This window comes from Apodemus sylvaticus, chromosome 7 (assembly GCF_947179515.1).
Source record: "Apodemus sylvaticus chromosome 7, mApoSyl1.1, whole genome shotgun sequence".
Taxonomy (NCBI): Eukaryota; Metazoa; Chordata; class Mammalia; order Rodentia; family Muridae; genus Apodemus; species Apodemus sylvaticus.
The window spans coordinates 20,351,395-20,370,567 of record NC_067478.1 but is presented as its reverse complement, the minus strand read 5'-3'; the positions used below and the strand labels follow the sequence as shown (position 1 = coordinate 20,370,567).

The window sequence follows — 19,173 nt, the reverse complement described above, 5'->3', positions numbered from 1 at the left end:
TATCATTGCTATCAGAAGGCAAGGCTGGGAACTAGCTGTACAATAGGATTTAAGTTCAATTCCCAGAACCCAGAAGAGTTAAAGGTAGGAGGTTCACTAAAAGTCTGAAGCATCCTGGGCTACAAATTGCACTCCATGTCAGCTTATCTTGTCTTAAAGCACCGTTGTCTTTTATGGTGATTTAATGTCTTTTTTATGAAAATAGGAAAATGGCTACAAAGGTAGCCACTTCAAGGATTTGGTATCAGGTAGAAACACTTTAATGTCCTGGCTACCTGCTAATTATGTGATGATGCTTAAGCCCATTGCACTTTTATCTGTAAACAGGTATGAACTATCTTGGGTAATTTCAATCTGTATTGTAAACCATGGAACCATTAAAAAGCTAGCCACACTTTACCTGAGCTTTGACCCATTGGCAAACTTTGGGGGTGGGGAGAGAAACCCAGGAATATGCACTACAAATTTGAAATATTCCTCTTCCCATTCTAGGAATCCCCTCCCTGTGCAGATAATTACCGTTTATCAGAAGCTGCTTTATTCCATAATAAGGAAGGTGGGCCTGGATTACCACAGAAGAGGAAAACTCCTGCAGAGAATGTCATCAAACGGCCTCGAGTGCACTGATGTACTTCTAACCACCAAACCACGAGTGTCTTCAGTTTAGTGTGCTTGCGAAAATGTATAAGGCCCCGGGTTCAATCCCCAGCAGTGCACAGAAAATTTCCAGCTGTGATGTTTTTGTGTATGTAGCAGTTTAAAGGCAAACAGCTGAAGGTCAGATTCTAATGATCCTGTGAACTTGATGCCTTTAACCTAAATATGAATCACTGGATATTGACTGTTCCTAATAAAAAGGAACTTAACTAGCTTGTCAAGCCAAAGCCACACTGAGTACATAAAGACTTTTCTTGTAAATATAGGAGGCTGTAGTAGTTTTAACAAGATAGATTTGTTTCAAAAATATCTTAGTTCATAAAAGCAAAAGTTATACATTAGGGTTATTTCATGTTTATTTCCTGACTATATATGTATTCTTGCCATTTAACCTCTTTTTAACAGCCTAAGCAGACAGTTTAATGATGCTGGGGCTTTAAACTAAAACATGTATATATGTAAATGTGTGAATGTATCATTTGCCAAACATAGGCACCAAAACTTTGAGATAAAGAATAAAAAATAGCAATTCAAACTGTACTGTTTTGTTCATTTAGATCTGTTGATATCGCCAAACTTAAAACCTGAATCCCTAATTACATTATCATTTATACAGAATTTTACGTGGATTAAGAAAAAATAATTAGCTAGGTGTGAGTCCCAGCTTTCTCAAAACACAGACACATGAAATGGCCCCCTTGTAATCCTAGTACTCAGGTTGAGTCCAGCCTAGCCTAGGCTGGAATGAGACTGTTCAATAAAGCAGACTAAAGAGGCAGTGGCTAAGAGCGACACCCTTCAAAGGTGGCTCACAATTGCCTATAAAAACAACTCCAGAAACATCTGGGCTCCCTCCATGGATTCCAGCACTCATGTGCAGACATTTTAAAAGGTGACAGAAACTTGTGCTTCAAAATAACTTGTTGCAGCCAGGCAGTGGTGGCACATGCCTTTAATCCCAGTACTTGGGAGGCAGAGGCAGGCAGATTTCTGAGTTCGAGGCCAGCCCCGTCTACAAAGTGAGTTCCAGGACATCCAGGGCTATACAGAGAAACCCTGTCCCGAAAAACAACAAACAAAAAAAAACTTGTTGCATTGGCTCAGGTCACCCAAATATGTCTTAGAATAAGGGAGATGGATGGCTTGGCTGTGGATAAAGTGGATTGTACCAGCATGAAGAACATGCAAGTGTAGGACCCAGAATCTAAGCTGGGATTCTCTGGCTAGCAGAACAGCTCTAGGTTCAGTGACTATATCAAAAAGGCAGAGGGGCTCGCAAGATGGAAGCACTGGCTGCTCAGAGCCCTGGAGTTCATGGTACCTTCTAACCATCTTTACATACACAAGTCCAGGAGATCTCATGCCTTCTGGTACCAAGCAGCACCCAAATATGCAGGCTTAACACCCTTATGTTAAAAATAAATGTAGAGGGCCAGGGAAATGGCTCAGGCTCAGCAGTAAAGGTGACCACCACCAAGCCTGATAACCCAAGTTTCATTCTTCAGAATCCACTATAGGCTGCTATAGTTGTCTTAGATCCCATGTTAACATCCATATTTCTTTAAAAAAGAAAAAAATCTAAGACCAGTAAAAGACACCTGATCTACTGTTAGTCTCTGGCTTTCATATGCTCACACAAGCATACACACTACAAACTGTGTGTAGATGTATTTTCTCTAAAAAAAAAAAAAAAAAAAAAAAAAAAAAATGAAAAAGCTGGAGATGTAATTTAGTTGATGGACTGCTTGCAGGCAGGAAGCCTAGGTTCAGTCCCCAGCACTGCATAAAACAGTGCCTGTGGCACAGGCCGGTAAGCCCAGCACATTAAAGGAGGGAACAGGAGCAGAATGGTCTCATCAGCTACACTTGGAGGCCAGCCTGGGCCATGTGAGATCTTGTCTCAAAACTATAGTAAAAGATGAGGCAAAGTACTTTAAAAACCGCATAAGATACTAACACCTAGAATATATAAAGAACCCAATAATAGCCCAAAGTAAACACGAAGGAATGACTCTTTAAGAACCAAAGCCACGGAGGCTGGAGAGATGGCTCAGTGGTTAAGAGCACCGACTGCTCTTCCAAAGGTCCAGAGTTCAAATCCCAGCAACCACATGGTGGCTCACAACCATCTGTAATGAGATCTGATGCCCTCTTCTGGAGTGTCTGAGGACAGTTACAGTGTATTTACATATAATAATAAATAAATCTTAAAAAAAAAAAAAAAAAAGAACCAAAGCCACTAAGGCTTCCTAGATGGGTTAGAATTCTATTTGCTGGGAAGGATACAGTACACATAGCCACGTATGTCTCTGACCTTATCACGAGACTCCAACTTGAAGTATACACTGAAGATAGGTGTTGCTATGAGTTGCCACAAGCTGCTACTAAAACTTGTGGCAACTCATAGCAACACCGAGGCAGAGAGAGTGGGAACAAGCCACATGTTCAGTTAGGAATCCATACAAAGGTTTACTTAGCAAGTTGCACTAACAGTACAACATGGATGGCCCCCAAAACATGTTTGTGAAATGCCAATCACAAAACACATATTATTCATGTGAATGCTCAGAATAGGGGAACCCATAGCCTGGGGGAATGGGGGCAGTATGTGAGACAGGAGGACAATTCACTAAAGCTTTTCTTTTTGGTGTTGAAATGTCTGGGAATAAACAGTTAAGATGGGCATATGTCCTTGAGAAAACCAACAATTTTGTCAACTGAGTTGTTTTATAACCCCAGCTAGCTTTGCAACAAGCTATATAGATTAGGTTGGCCACAAAATATCTTCCTGCCCCTTCAAGACAAGTGTTGAGATTTATTTATAGATACAAGCCATTAAGTATATACAAGATCAGGATCTCAACTTCAGCCTTAGCTACAAAGCAAGCTTGAAAGCAGCCTGTACTCATATGAGACCCTATCTTTCAAGAGCCTATGGAAGCTTGGATTGACATCTTGAGTGCAAAGCCTACCTTAAATTAACTACATAGTAAGACACTTAAAGATGTTGTATGTAGCCTGAGAGTACTTTGCCTTGCATGTTTGTGGCCCCAAAGTTTTGTATTTTAAATAAGCAGTTAAGGAAAAAACCACCCTCAGAATTGGAGATACATCAGCGGTTAAGAGCAGCTGATGCTCTGAGAACCAGAGTGAAGTTTCAGCACAAAGTTCATGACTCATATGCTCTAGGGGTCTAACACTTTTTTTGGCGGGTGGGAGTGGTCTCTATAAGCACCTGTACACCTGTAGCATATGTTCACATAAACATACATGAAATATTTAAAGCCAAAACCAATTACAAAGAATAAACAGTAAATATAGAATCCACTACCAAAAATGGCTTAAAATATACTGACTTAAGACTAAAAACCAAATCCTGAAACTGGAAAATGCTATTCCTTTTAAAGATGTGTAAAGGCTAGAGACAGCATTGGCTACTCTGGTCCTAGGCTTGATTTCCAGTGTCCACGCACAGTGGCTAAACTTGTTAACTCCAGTTCCAGTAAATTCTTTGGCTTCTAGCACTACTGACACATACATAGGCAAAACACTCATACACATTTAAAAAACCAAAAAAACCCTAAAATCAATCTTTTGTATATGGAGTCCAGAGATGGCCCAGAAAGTAAACAGAAGGAAAGCCAAGAGGAAACAAACTGGTATAGACACAGACATTTTAAAGATGGAACCTGACAGGAATACACAGTATTGATTTTGACCTCTGGCTCACACTCTTCCATCTCCAATATTTAAAAAAAAAGGGGGGGGGGAGGGGGGGAAGACTTGAAATCAGGTTAGGATAAAAGGGTGCAATACAAAGCCTACTGAAGCTCCCAGAACTTGGTTCTACACTTCTTTAGGAGTGTCTCTGCCGTGTAGCCATGTTCACCCATGCCTTTGAACAATTCCTAAGTGCACTCTTGGAGAGCAGGGTCATAACCAAGCGGATCAGACACCATTCTCCATTCAAGAGTTTAGGTTAAAGGGTTCCAACAGAAAGCATCACATTCCACCATCCATAGGTTTACTGTTTATTCAATGTTAAATGTTACAGAGTTCTTACACTGTCAGAACCATGCCTGAGAACCCAAAGAAAGAAATGGTGCAATGGACAGCCTCATCCACCTAGACAGTGTATTAAAACTTGATTCATATGCATTTTGATAATTTCACAATCTTAAAAAAAATTATAACAAGACTTGGAATTTACATCTGCTGCAGGTCTTCAGCGTTCCAGTACAGTATGCCATTAAACAAACCTCATCATGTCTCTGTTCACTTCTTAAACCACAACCCTAAACAGAATTTGTGTGTGTCTGTGTCTAGCTGGGGTAAAGCACACTTTAAGGGAAGTTTGTGGCTCAAGGTGTGAGATTACTTGTTAGGGTTTCTGGTGCCCAAGTTAAGTCTTCAGTTTACCTAAGAAGCTCAAGCTCTTCTCGTCACCCACCCTCCTCCTGGCTGGCTCGGGTCATGCCAACATTATTGCCCAGAAGTGGCATAAGGTCTGGCTAAGAGACACTGGCCTACACCTCCTGGTTCCCACACTGCTGTACCAATCACTAAACTGCAAGACATGCTCCCCAGCTGGGAACACTTCCCCTTTACCTGTTCCGCTCCTGTCAGTAGTGAGCAAGTCTGAACTGTGTTTGGTAAAGGGATTCACTTACAGAGAGAACCCCAGGCACTGGAATCATATCACATACCCATATGCCAATATAGAGTATGTGTACTGGACCATTTGTAGTGACATTAAAGTAGGTAACTGACAGACTATTTCATTAGGTGGAAAGAAATTTAGCACTAACCTCTTCTAAGAGCCAAGTATTACTAGATGGTTAAATTTTAATTACTAACCACAGAAGTGCTACATTACTGGCTATTCCCCTGCCTCTCCAAGTGAATATACAAATATACTTCCTAGGTGAATGTCAAGAGTTGGCTAAACAATGAATGGATCTACAGAATAGCCCATAACCTTCAAACTTGGGGCACACACGAGGACTTATCAGACACCATGCCAGATTCATGGGCAACTTAGTGTTTTGCTCCTGTTGAACTGTTAAATAGCCAGGTCAGCCTCCTTCTAAGCAGAGGCCACACCCCGTCCACAGCAGTTTAATTTAGACCTGATTAGGAGGATTGAGCAGCACCTGGAGTGGAGGGGATCCGCTGGCCTTTACACATATCAAAGGCTATCTTGCTCCACAGACTGGCAAATTCATGGGGCATTTCACAATTCCAATGCTTTTTTCAGACTATTTCACCACACAATATGCCCTTAAAGAACTTACTCCAAGTCAAAGCAAGGCCTTAATGTGGAATTGAACAAGCACTATCCGAATGAAAAGTTATTCAAAGAAACAAGACTACTCTCCCCCCCAACACTCCCCATATGGTGGACCCAAGTTTGGTTGAATTAAATCCATAGTTTTATACAACTAAAAACTTAAATTATAAATCATAAGCCCTACACAGATGATCCAAGCACATTTCTGACAGCGGCTTGTTCCAGAAAGTCTAACACAGCCACAGCCTACAGAGTATTCCTTAGGATGGGGCAGAGAACAGGTTAATTAAGGTCACTTAACTCTTCATCTTTTACAGCGGATCAGAACCCAGATGGCTAGCTTCTGAAGGCTTTCTGACAGGAATCCAGTAGAGTTGGTTTCAAGGTTCACACAGACACTAATAGCTGTAACCTTATGTAGAAGTTGTGATCCACATGAAATCCACAATTAAGTGCAGCAAATCTGAGGTAGTCAACCTTGCGAAGGCTCAGTATCTGAACATAAAGATGTTTGAAATGACCACTGGCTGCAGGTTTGGTTTTATACGCAGAGCAACTATGGAAACACTGTTGAATCTAATTCACAAATATTTAAGACAATGAAAACACCCCTAAATCCAACACACATCAAGATCAGTTGTGACTCTTGAACTTCCATAGTGCAACAGGGACAGTCACTGGACTCCAGGTCTTCAGTCAGTCACTGTAGATCCAGAAATCAAAACGCTGAATGGCTGTTCTTGGTGGTTAGCTGTGGTCTAGTTATCTTGGAAGGCTTAGCAAAGACCGCTCCTTAACTGCACTGTGTGTGGCTGTACTTCTGATTTCAAGCACAGCATACTGGTTGTCTAGCTGAAGTTTAAGGGCCTGGTTTTTGGAAACCTCCTCCCTACCTCTAAATTTTTGTCTTACTATTTCAAAGCTCTTCTCCATTTCTTTATCCCTAAGGGAAAAGAAATGTAATCAGTAAATATTTCTTCTTCACTAGGGAAATTTTGAAAGTATTCTTCCTCAAATTTAAAAAAAAAAGGGGGGGGGTGGGGGGAAGACCCTAAGAATAATCCTGGAGAGACAGGAAGGGAATACAAAAATCCTATCAAACCATTTTAAGGCTTCAATCGAACAGAAAACATGTAATACTGTACTGAAGCTCTGAGGTCCCATCTTCTGAATATTTTGGGACCAACTTGAAGACAACCAGAAAGAAGCTGTATAATGACATTCCTTCTAAGACTCACTAAGTTTTCGCAGTTAGTAGATAATACATCTTTATGCATAAGGGCAACAATTTCCTCATTCAAGTAATGTTCTCATCATTCAACGATTTCTCCTCCCTTTTGCTTTGGGGGAGTGGTCTGATTAGATCAGGTACAGAGAGATGTGTGTGGCAAGTCACTGCTCTCCCAGAGTCCCCCCCATGTGAGGACAAACGGAGAAGCACATCCAAGTAGAGGTCTAAATTCAAGCCAGCTGTGCTCTCAGTGAGGCGAAAAGGCTGGGATTTACTTTAAAACCACCCAAAAAAATTTTCCATCTGATGCCATTTACATTTCTTCCCATTTTATTTACTTTTGAAAATTCATGTCCCTAATACGATGTAGATGTGCCATATGTGGTCATTTAACTTCAGGTAGTATTCACTTTAAGTACCTGCTGAAATAAATTATTTATAGTATTAGATTTGTAAATGCCAACATCTTTCATCTACTCATATTTATTGTGAATGCAATGATAAATGCTTCTACAATTCTAATTTCCATATTTAAAAGGAACATAAACCAGTAATAATGTACTTAAAAGAACTACCTAAATGGAGCTGTGAAAGAAACACAGCAGACAGCAAAATCTATTTTTACCATCCTTTCTCTTGTTCTTTCCATAAAGGACTCACCCCCCACCTTCTCCTTCCCTCCTGGGTATCCAAGTCCCACCTGATTCCCAGCTGCCTGTCAGAAAGCCTAACTCATAGTCTCACATACTTACTTCCGGCTCTCTACATGCTTGGCAGTGGACTGCAGGGATGGGAACTGTGTGTCACTGTATATTTCTGGTGGTCCTTGTGGCGTTTTTCTTGTTGTGGTTAGCCTTGCCCCAGGAGGCCTATATACACCACTAGGCATTGCTGGCTCCGGGGTTTCTGTAACTAAAGATAAACCATTCATTCATATGGTTGACTTTCTTGTAACATTTTCCTACACTCCTGACCATTTAACAATTGTTGAGAGCCAGGCAGTGGTGGCGCACGCCTTTAATCCCAGCACTCTGGGAGGCAGAGGCAGGTGGATTTCTGAGTTCAAGGCCAGCCTGGTCTACAGAGTAAGTTCCAGGACAGCCAGGCTACATAGAGAAACCCTGTCTTGAAAAACCAAACCAAACCAAAAAAATTGTGAGAAAGGCAACCCTGATTTAGAAAGGTTTTATTCTAGACAATAAAAGCAAAGTTCAGTGAGAAAATGTCTCAGAGTAGAAACCTGCCCATCTCTAAATCTCAAGAAGTTAGCCTTCTGGAATATAACATTGTGTCACTGTTTATTAGTAAATGTGACATCCACTTTCTTTACTTGGAAGGTGGGCTAAAGAAGATATATAAATTATTTAATAAATGCACATGCAGTGTTTTAAATTCCTAAAGATAAAGAAAACAGCTAACTTGTATCTTTATTTCATTCTCTTAAGATCACTGGATGTTAAGTTTCTCTATTTGCTTATAACACAGGAAAAAGCACCCCTGCTTAAAATTTACTGTGACCTAATTTGGGGGCCACAATCTCTCAGGTTTTTCCTATCTTCCCCAACTAATCCTTGATATGTTTTCAAGCAGTGTTATTTTCCACTTGTCAAAAACTTTCAAAGTTTCAGGCTTGGGGAGGGGAGCTCAATGGAACAGCACTATAATCTACTAGCTAAAATAAAATGTTCTTATAGTTTTCTATAGGCTTAGTTATACCAGAGGGAAGCATACATGCTTATTATTGAGTATCTAAATTGCACTTGAGATACACACATTAAAAACTGCCTTGAATAGTGGAACATGCTTTCAACATGGGAGGCTGAGACAAGAGGATCTTGAGTTCAAAGCCAGCCCGGGCAACTCAGACCCAACTTCAAATAAACCAGACCAAACCCCAAACTATTGATCCTTATATTTCAGCCACTACATGTGTTTTTTTTTTTAAAAAAAAAAAAACCACCTTATTTGTGTTTGTGGGTGATATGACTTGTGAGGCTTGCCTGCTCACTCCCTCACTTATTCATTCATCCATTTTAAAGACAGTCTCATTCATTTATTTTAAAGACAGTCTCCTCTTTGTAGCCCTGGCTGCCAACTCAGACACCATCTGCCTGTGTCCTGAGTGCTGGGATTCAAAGCAACACATGTAGCTATTTCAGATGAGTAAAATGAAATCTAGATCTCAATTCCTAAGTCCCATTAGCCACAATGTCATAAATACTCAACAGATACATATCACTCCATCACCCCGGAAAATTCTAACAGGCAGTATGTTCTAGGAGACGAAAAACAGGGAGATGAGGTGCCACACCAAAAATGACAGCAGGAGTACGAAGGAGCTACACTTTAATGTATGCACACACTGTGTACATAAACAGATGCCCCGGTGGCCAGAAGAAAGGTGGATGCCTTGAAACTGGAGTCATAGGTATTTTTGAGCTCCCTGATAAGAATTACTAAGATACAGTTTTGGTGCTGGTAGAGTGTAGGTTAGTATCCCAACTGCTGATCCCCAAAGAGGCTACATTTTAAAAAAGGACTTGGGAACGGTTTTAGTAACAAGGTAAAATTAAGCATATGTGAAAAGACCTGGATGGCTTGGCAGGTAAAGATTGTCTCTATACAAACCAGGTGGCAAGATCCAGCACCACAAACTCATCACACAAATAATCAAAAGAAATCAAACACTTCAAACTAAATGTTAGCAAACAAGCTGAATGTGGCCCAACAAGTGAGCACAGCTCTACTCATTTATCGGTGTCAAATCCACATTGGTGTCTATGCCACAGCAGCACAGAGACCAGTCATCTCATCTAAGTTATCTACCTTCTGGCTTTTCAGGCACCTGATACAAAGTGGAAATATATAGTCCCAAATAGTAAGAACTAAGGGTCTGCAGGAACTGTGTGTCTGGTGCATTCCACGAGTAGCTTGAAAGAACAAGTTCAGGAGGGGGAGGGGGAAATCAAGCAGCATTACCACAGTGATTCTTACCAGTCATTTCAGCACTTACCTAAGCATTAGAATGTAAATTCATATGCACCAGAACTCCAGTAAGCAGACTTGGGTGGGTGGATGGTGACAGAGAAAAGACCATCCCAGGAGTATGCTAGCTATCCAAGTAGTGCAATCATTCAATGATCTCTAGACTCAGTGAGAACTTGTCTCAAGGATTTAGTGACAGAGGAAGACACACACAGCCAACCTCTAGCCTCCATACCCACACACCAAGATATAACACTAACACACACACACAAATTCAGGGCTAACCTGGGTGGAGTGAGAATGAATATTACCACAAATATACTGATGACATTCTCAAAAAAAAATTAAATTAAAAAGTTGCGTGGGGGGTGGGGGAGTGAGTGGGGGGGTGAGTGTGGGTAGAGAGATGGCTCAGCGGTTAAGAGCACTGACTGCTCTTCTGAAGGTTCTGAGTTCAAATCCGAGCAATCACATGGTGTTTCACAACCATCCCTACATAAAGAAATCTGATGCCCTCTTGTGGGGTATCTGACAGCTACAGTATACTTATATACAATGTGGGGTAGTACAAGGTCATCTGTTTTACACAGAGGACTCAAGGCCAGTCTGAACTATGTAAAATAAAACTAAGATTTTGAGCTGGCTGAAAACGAAGCTCCGTGGTTCAGCACATTTAGCATTTGCAAAGCTTAGAGTTCAATTTCTAGCACAGCAAAAAACAAACAAAAATGTTGAGCTAGGCATCTGACTCATGGATGTAGCCTGTTGAGCAAGTTTAATGACCAAAGGTGTCTGGTCAGATCCATGGAAGCCTAGGCGGGCATGGCAGTCACCTCTCTGGAAAGGCAGACACGATGCAAACTGGCTAGCTAGGATAGATAGCTAGAACTGGTTTGAGTTCCTGGTTCCTTGAGAAACCCTACTCTCAAAAAACTACAAGTGGACAATGACAGTGGCAGCATGCTGTGGTCTATCCACAAGCACTCATGCAAACACATAATCCAGCAACACAATACACCCTAACATTTCTTTAGTTCCAAAGAACTTTTACTCACTCCCTTCTGCTAAGAATGTAAGGCTTCAAGACCTAAGTATAGCACCAAGGATGTAATTTAGTGGTAGGATGGCAGCAGGTGAACTACTTGGCTTAATTCCCTAGCATCAAAAACAAAAGCAAAACTTTGACAGTCTACAGGGCAAAAAAAAAAAAAAAAAAAAAGTATGTCATTCAATTTCTACCTTCTTTCCACTAAAGCATACATGCTGATCCACTCCCCACGCCCCTCAGGAGGGAAAACAGAAGATCACCTGTTACTGGAGCAGGAGGTGCTTGTACCGGAGCGGTTTTATTCCAGGGACCTGAAGATTTCTCTGCTCCACTGCCACCTCCACCTTCTTCCCAATTATCTCCTGGATCTTCTCTCTTTTCATTATCATCATCTTCCTTTTCACTATTGAAAAACAAGACATTGAACTTCCCAAGAACTGGACTAAATGTATGCACCACCATATGAAACTTCTACAAGTATTTCTTTTTTGAAATATGGTCACATTATACAGTCCTGACTGACATGGAATCAGATACCTAGGGAAAGTTGATCTAACATCTAGAGATCTGCCTGTCTCTGCCTCCCTCTGCTGGGACTAAAGGTGTGAGTGTACCATCATGCCCAGCTACTAATCTTTCTAGGGGTAAACTTTTAGGAGTCAGTTCTCTTTCCACCATGTGGGTTCTAGGGAACAAACCCAGGTCATCAACTTTAACAGCAATGCCCAATAAGCCATCCTGCTGGCCCCCATAAAAGTTATTTCTATTAAAGCAAGAAGTGTCCTAGCTTTAAAACTGATTTTCCCCCCATTTGGTGAGTAGAGTCTAACTTGGATTCTCATGTATTCTACAAAAGCATGCTAATCTGAGCCATCCTAGAATCCAAGACAAATTTCTTGACCTTTTAAATTTGATTTTGGTCTCAGGTAGTCCAGGATGGCCTTAAACTTACTATATACTCAAGCAAGTTGATGATCCTGGCTGATCTTCCTGTCTCTATCTCCCAAGTGCTGAACTTAAAGGTGTAGACCACCATACCCATCTTTATCAAGACCCTTTAAAGACACTGCCCACCAGCTGGAAGTAACTCTAGCATTTAAAGACTTATGTCAATCAAGAACCACCACCCAATTTTCAATCTGTATTTAAGACTGCCTCTCAAAGGCTAGGGACAAGGCTTTATAACAGAGCACTTCGTCTAGGGCTGATCCCCATAACTTAAAAAGACAAACATAGTAATCACCATTTGAAGACTGACTGGTGACCTCAGCATACAAGCTGAGGCAAGAGAATGGTTGACTTCAGGGATACCTTCTCCAAAAATTAAAGGACACAACTGCATGGTCCTTGCCACTAAGCCTAACTACCTAACTTTAATCCCAAGGATCCACATGGTGGATGAGAACTAACTCCTGCTGGTTTTATTCTGATATGTATGCCACAGCATAATCACACAAAATAAACTGTAATTTTTGAGACAAAGAAAAAAAGAGATAAAGAATATGGTCAAGCCAAATTTCAGTTTCCCCCTTTAACATATAACCTGTTCAGCCATATAAAATGATGCTGGTTACTAACAAATAAGATTCATGTCATTTAAGTCATCAGCTAATACACATACTTAATGAGTACTTTGATAGCCAAAACAATGTTAGGAACTGGATTATTGAAATCCAGGTTCTGTCATTTAAGGGTCAGGCTTTCAATATGACACTTGCTGGCTTTTAGATAAAGATGTCACACCAATATGAAGAACAAATGAGTTAGTACATATCTATCTGTCACATAAACATGGCTTTTAATAGTCATACAAATTTTATACATTCAGTACATACATCACACCCTTATAACAGGAAGTAAAAAATTCTAGCTTTCATTTGAAAAAAGGATGAAAACATGTTATTTTCTAATGGATCTTAAAAAGCTGACCAGATAGCATAACACCACTTTCTAACAATAGCTTATTAGCCATTACGAAGTTATAATTACCCAGGCTAATTGTGGCATCCAACCTTCCCAATTTTCAAGAGCTTTTTGCCTTTTTAGAATTTTAAAGCCATGTCAATACAATTGCACTATGATAATTCCTTCAGGGATAAAATAGGTACTCATCTGAATACAACCGATTAATGCTAATGTTCCAACAATATAATTCATTCAAAAAAGGTGAAAAAGATTCCCATCTACATGGCACTTACACCTGCATACACTAAAGCAGTAGTTTTTCAGTTATGCATTCACACTTTGAATCTACTTCCTCACCAACACACTAAATCACAATTGCTCAGCTGTATACATGGTAAGAACACTTGCTATAAAAGTATAAAGAGCAGAATTCAAATCCCTGACCCCCAGAGAAGGCAGGCAGGCAGAGAAAAGTCGATCCTAAGAGTTTACTAGCTCCTAAGAGTTTACTAGCTAGCGTAAACAGTGAGATTCAGGTTCACTGAGAAACCTTATCTCAGAAAATAAGGTAGAGACAGAGGAAGATACTCCCACGGACTCCTCTAGCCCTCAAATCCAAGAGTACAGGAGTGAACATTCAGGCAAATACTACATGTTCACAATTTAAAGAAAAAATCCAATTTGGCTTAATAGCATCAAGTAAGTATATGTCACCAACTCTTTAAGACAATGTCTTAATGTAGCTAAAGTTGGCCTTGCCTTGAAACCATAATCCTCCTGCCCCAACTTCTAGCTCTGGGATCATAGGCATGTCCTATCACATCCTGCCAGGACACAATTTTTCTAACCTTAGCCCCAGAGACTTTTAAGAATAATTAAAATAACAATTTTAAAAACACACCTAGATTATAAACATAAACCATTACCAAAAACCAGTGACATTTTCTAGAATAACTACTGAAGAGCAATGACAAACTGCTGCTAAAAAAACATGAAAAGCACAGCACACAAACCAGTAGTCTTCTGCAGACAAAAAACACATCACTCTAACCAGGAGCCTGGAGCCATCCTGGAATAACCAGTGGGACTGCCCCCATTTCTTAAACAAACAAACCAAACCAAGCACTGGAAGGAAAGGCAGGGGGATAAGTAGCTGAAGTTCAGTCCTGACTGTATATGGAGTTTAATTCCAGTTTTGACAAGACCCTGCCTTTAAAAAGAAAAAAGGCCAAAAAAAAAAAAAAAAAAAAAAAAAGTCTAGAAAATAAAATTAGAGCTAAGGCTATATGACTCAGTGGTAGAGAGTTTGGCTATACTGTATGAAACCATGTCTTCCAAAATGGGGAAGGTCTGCCTCGCTAAGCGGGGCATAACCTGTAGTGCAAACCTGTAGCCCTAGCACTGAAAGCAGGAGGATCACAGCAGTTCAAGGCCAGCCTGAGCTAGGAAGTAACTTCCTGACTCTAATAGTTAAAATAGATAGTTTTATATCCTTCTAGAGAACCAGTTCAATTTAAATGTTCTCCATAATTTAAAAAAATCAAATTTTATACTGAAAAAACTTGAAGGCCACCCCTCCACCTTCAGAAAGTGTTACTTTTACCCACTAAAATTCAAGTCAATATGACCAAAAATTACCACTTAAGGGCTGACCAAGAGCCAAATTTATTAATTTAACCACAGAACAGGGACCACATCCAGTTTACCAACCACCCCAGATAAAAGGAACCTATAAACTCCATCTCCATATTTACAGATCAAGCCTCAAGACAAAACAAGAACATTTTCTACTTTTTCTTTTAAATTTCTGATAGGGTCTCACATTAAATTGCTCAGGGTAACCTTAAATTCACCCTAACCCATGCAGGCCTGATTTTTCTTATTCTCAGTCTCAACTGATGACAGTTACAGCTTTTACCACCGAGTTCAGTGGGAGTAATTTTCTAAAATTACTCCTAGGAGTATATACTGCTCTTGCAGAGGATACAAATTCAGTCCCAGAACTCAGACAGCTCCCAACTACCTGTAAGTCCAGCTTCAAGGGACCTGATGCTTTCGTCTTGGCAGGCACCTCCATGCACATATACAGATATCCCAGACATACATACATAACTAAGTCTTTTAAAAAGGAAAAACAAAACACCACAAAGCCACACCAAAAAGGAAGATACCTGCTAAGTTCCCAGCTATAAAAAGCAATGTTTAATTTGGTAAATTCACAAGTGAGAACACCTACGGACATTAATGTCTGGGTGGTACAGACATTAACCATATATTAAAATACTAGCTGGCTTTTCTTTCAATAGAAATGACCCCAGATCATAAATACTATAATCTAGATTTTAAAAGATTAAGGGGCTGGAGAGATGGTTCAGCAGTTAAGAGCACTGACTGCTCTTCCAAATGCCCTGAGTTCAAATCCCAGCAACCACATGGTGGCTCACAACCATCTGTGACAAGATCCAACGTCCCCCTCTGGAGTATCTGAAGACAGCTACAGTGTAGTTACATATAATAAATAAATCTTAAAAAAAAAAAAGATTAGAATTAAGAAAGTTATTTCCTCAACAACTGTCCCATATGGTTACTGGAATTCTCTACAAATTGCAAGCTTCAAATCAAAGACAATTTCTGATCATTTTGCTTGTGTAAGAGTGAGTTAAGGATTTTAAATCTTAAAGCAATACAGCCCTACTTACTTTTGTACCTCAAAATCTTACCTTACTTACCTGTGTTCTACTTAAAAATCCCATCAAACATGTCACTTTTGAAACCAGAACTATCACAGATTGAACCTGACCATGTAGGTTCTCAATTTTAAAGTCTCTTCATCAATCAATCAATCAATCAATCAATCCAACTGTGAAAAAAGACTTTTCTAAACTTTGAAAGCCAGTCACTTCAGGGCCTGAAATGGCAGGCAGCATGGACCTGTAATTCCTGCAGCTCACAGCTAAGAACTGTGCGAACCAATGCTAGGGTAAGCTACCCTTGGGAATACAGGTGGGGTGCAAGGGTCAGGAGGACTGCTCTAGTAACAGAAAGGTCAATTTCTTGACTGGGGTGGTGAGTATACAAGGTGGCTTCACTGTGAATATAAATCTGTGTATGTTGGAAGTATCCTACACTATAAGTGCAAAAATATTTCAACTTATTTACCAAAGAACTAAAAGACAATTTTTCTAAGTAAGTTCCAGCACAAGCTGGTGGTGCAGTTAGGTGGACACTTTAGAATCAAGAGTTCAAGGTGACTCTTCCACAGATCAGGGTCCAGTTCCCAGCACCCACATTAACAGCTGTAACTCCAATTCCAGAAGACACTACAGACATATACACAGGCAAAACACTTCAAATATTTTTTTGGGGGAAAAAAAAAAAGCTCCTTATACTGAGCTACACAGTAAGTTCTCAGAGCAGCATGAGCTACAGGAGATCTTACTGGGGGGTCCTAAATTCAAACCTACGTGCTAAAAATTTTGAAATAACAAAAATCCATTTTAGCCAGCTCAAAAAAATCCTAACAGCTGCAAATAGGGAAACCCTCACAGGATTTTAGAGTTGGCAGCTAATTTAAGGACACCAGAAGCCTGTCTTTGCCCAAGACTGGGGCCTAAAGAAAAAGTAAACGTGTGCAGTACTTTTATCTGCAACAAGGTTATCTAACCCCAAGTGTAATCACATCCTACCTTATTTGCATTGCCTGAACTCTTAATCCGCTGTAATCAACCTCCTTTTGCTCAAATTCTTTCCACTCATTTTCATCCTATGGAAGAAACAACATCTGATTAGAGTTTTTGGTAAGCACGTTTCAGACCAAAAGAGGCATCAAAAGGGCCAACGGCTCTCCCCAAACTGGTAAAGATACCTGCAAAACATCTGATAAAGATCTTGGTAAACAGATTTCAAACTAGGAAAAATTCGATCAGGGGTCGCCAGGATTCTCGAGCCGGTGTAAGAATCGGCAGTCAACAACACCAAGAGCCAGAGTCTGACTCTCCAGGCCCACGTGGTGCAGAGAATTTATCCCAGCCTCTAACCTCTCCGCACACGTACACACGAGTGTGTCCACACCAATAGGCAAATAACTGTGATCTTTTAAGCCAGAAGCAGAGGCCGAAGGTTCTTTGTGAACTGAAAGCCAAGCAGAGCTACACAGTGAGACCTTGTCTCAAAATATAAATGGGTCTAGGGGCTGGACTGTAAAGTTTAGCCCGTCCTTGCAAGATCCCGACACGTGCCTAGTTAGCAAACGCCCTCTCTGCCGCCGCTTTTACTTAAAACCAAGTACAGGGCAAGCTGAGCGGCAGAAGAGAAATCGACAGAAATTCCCCAACTCAATTCCCAGCTCTCCGTGGCCTCGGCTGGGAGAGCAAGCCACGCTACACCGGTGGCACGTCTGTGACTTCCAACACCTTAAAGAAAATGAAATCCGGTCCAACGAAGCTGAAGCGGGACGACGAGGACTCAGGCACACGTCACCCGGGGACCGGCCCAACCCCCGTGGCCCAGAGGGCGCGGCGCGCGGAGGCCGGCAGCCGGGGGCGACCAGACGAGCCCTGGGGGCCGCGAGCCCGCCCGCCCGACGTGCGAAGCCCGAATCACGTGGCCTCCCGGGCCGGCGGGGGCGGGCGCTGCGGCCGGCCGGCGGCCTCCCGACCCTCACCTTCGTTATGGCCTTGCCGGCGGGGCCCGCGCTCCCGCCGTCTCCCGACCTCGAGGTCCCGCCGTCTCCGGACCTAGCACCGGAGCCCGAGCTCCCGCCGTCTCCCGACCTGGCACCGGAGCCCAAGCTCCCGCCGTCGCCCGACCTGGCACCGGAGCCCAAGCTCCCGCCGTCGCCCGGCCTGGAGCCCGCCGCCGCGCTGCTCCCGCCCGCGCCGCTCGCCGCGTTGGCCGCCCGACTGCTCCGTTCCTTCTTCTTCTTCTTGTCCCTCTTGGCGAAGAAGTTGTCCAGGCTCCGCTCCTCGGTCTCAGCCATGGCCGCTGCCCGGATGGGTGGGGCCGGCGGAGGGCGCGGCGCTCGGGGCTCGGAGCTCTGGGTCAAGGCCGGCTGTGTGCTCAGGCTGCCGGGTGCGGCGTCGCCTCAGCCCCGCGGGGTCGCCGAGGCGCGGGTGGCAGGGCGGCCGGCTCCCCTGCGCTCCGGGGAACGGTGGTACGCTCCTCGCCGGGGCCGCGAGCGTGGAGCAGGGTCGCGCCCGCGCCGCTGCCTGAGGGACAAGGAAGGCGCGCACCGGCGAGCGCTCAGCTAACGACGGCGCGTGCGGGAGGAAGACGCGCGGGCCTGAGGAGGGGAGAGGGGACGGGGAGGGGAGGGAGGGGAGGAGGGAGGGCGGGCCACCAGCAGAGAGAGGCAGCGCCGCGCCTGCGCGCTCGGTTCCGCCCGCCGCTGTGGGCGCGCCGAGGGGGGCGGGCGGCGGGCGGCGGGATGAGAAGGGGGCGGGTCTTCCGGGAGAGCCAATCAGATGCCGGGACGGAGCGCTTAGGTGACAATCCGTTCCTTCTACGGGGCGGTGCCCTGTATGGGGGCGGGGAGAAGCGGGTCTAGGCAAAAAGTGACGTCCCTAGTGACTCCTGCCTCCGATTGGCCGAGGATTTTGCCTTGAGGGCGGGCATTTAAAGGGTTGGTGACTTGGCTGAAGAAGACCAGCCGGAGGGGGCGGGTGTGCCTTGGTTGCGCGCATGCGTAGGGTACACGTGCGTCTGCTCGCCAGGACTGTGGCCTGGTAGGCGTTTGAACTTTCAGGAAAAGGAAAGAGACCATGTTAAGCCAGCTATGTTCAAGCTTGTTCCTCCTGCCCTGCTTTTCTGTGCTTGCACCCTCTCTGGTCCGGCACCGATTACTTTTCTTCTGAATGGAATGCTTTTGATGAGGAGCACTGGATTAGTATTGGTAGTTCCATCTATGGAAGGCTCTTAAATAAGCCAGTACACGAAAGAAAGGGAACTGATTTTGAACTCCATCCTGAAGTAGATGTGTCTACTACCAGGGCCAGGTTAAATAAATCAGACCCTCTAACGCTACGTCTTGTGAGATGGAGACTGGCTGGGAATGTGATT

At 42.9% G+C, this 19,173-nt stretch overlaps 2 protein-coding genes across 7 annotated transcripts in view; one reads left to right on the top strand and one right to left on the bottom strand.

The window, feature by feature from the left end:
* Window positions 1-1,197, top strand: part of Topbp1 (DNA topoisomerase II binding protein 1) — a 50,285-nt gene extending 49,088 nt beyond the window's left edge. For all 3 annotated transcript variants that reach the window (XM_052187491.1, XM_052187492.1, XM_052187490.1), the window contains exon 28: window positions 493-1,197. In XM_052187491.1, coding sequence (XP_052043451.1) covers window positions 493-627 — 135 coding nt within the window. In that variant the 3' untranslated portion in view covers window positions 628-1,197. The remainder of the gene's footprint in view (window positions 1-492) is intronic.
* A 6,293-nt stretch (window positions 1,198-7,490) lies between these two features.
* Window positions 7,491-18,193, bottom strand: Cdv3 (CDV3 homolog). Of its 4 annotated transcripts, none has more exons than XM_052187485.1 (5): window positions 17,780-18,193; window positions 16,803-16,879; window positions 11,472-11,614; window positions 7,931-8,090; window positions 7,491-7,600 (listed from the first exon to the last, which is right to left on the bottom strand). In XM_052187485.1, the coding sequence occupies exons 1-5, from the start codon at window positions 18,092-18,094 to the stop codon at window positions 7,585-7,587; spliced, it is 711 nt and encodes a 236-aa protein (XP_052043445.1). In that variant the 5' UTR covers window positions 18,095-18,193; the 3' UTR covers window positions 7,491-7,584. The 4 variants fall into 4 exon arrangements, with proteins under 4 accessions (XP_052043445.1, XP_052043446.1, XP_052043449.1 ...); XM_052187486.1 differs by having other exon boundaries at window positions 7,491-7,597; XM_052187489.1 differs by lacking the exon at window positions 17,780-18,193 and adding an exon at window positions 17,529-17,622.
* Between the last annotated feature and the right edge of the window lie 980 nt (window positions 18,194-19,173).

Excerpts from the sequence above, each read along its gene's own strand:
- Cdv3 (XM_052187485.1), bottom strand. The coding sequence starts at position 18,094 with ATGGCTGAGACCGAGGAGCGGAGCCTGGACAACTTCTTCGCCAAGAGG. Across the intron at positions 16,880-17,779 it reads CCGGCAAGGCCATAACGAAG|GATGAAAATGAGTGGAAAGA; the intron begins GTGAGGGTCGGG and ends TTTCTTCCATAG. Across the intron at positions 8,091-11,471 it reads ACCTCCTGCTCCAGTAACAG|TTACAGAAACCCCGGAGCCA; the intron begins GTGATCTTCTGT and ends GTTTATCTTTAG.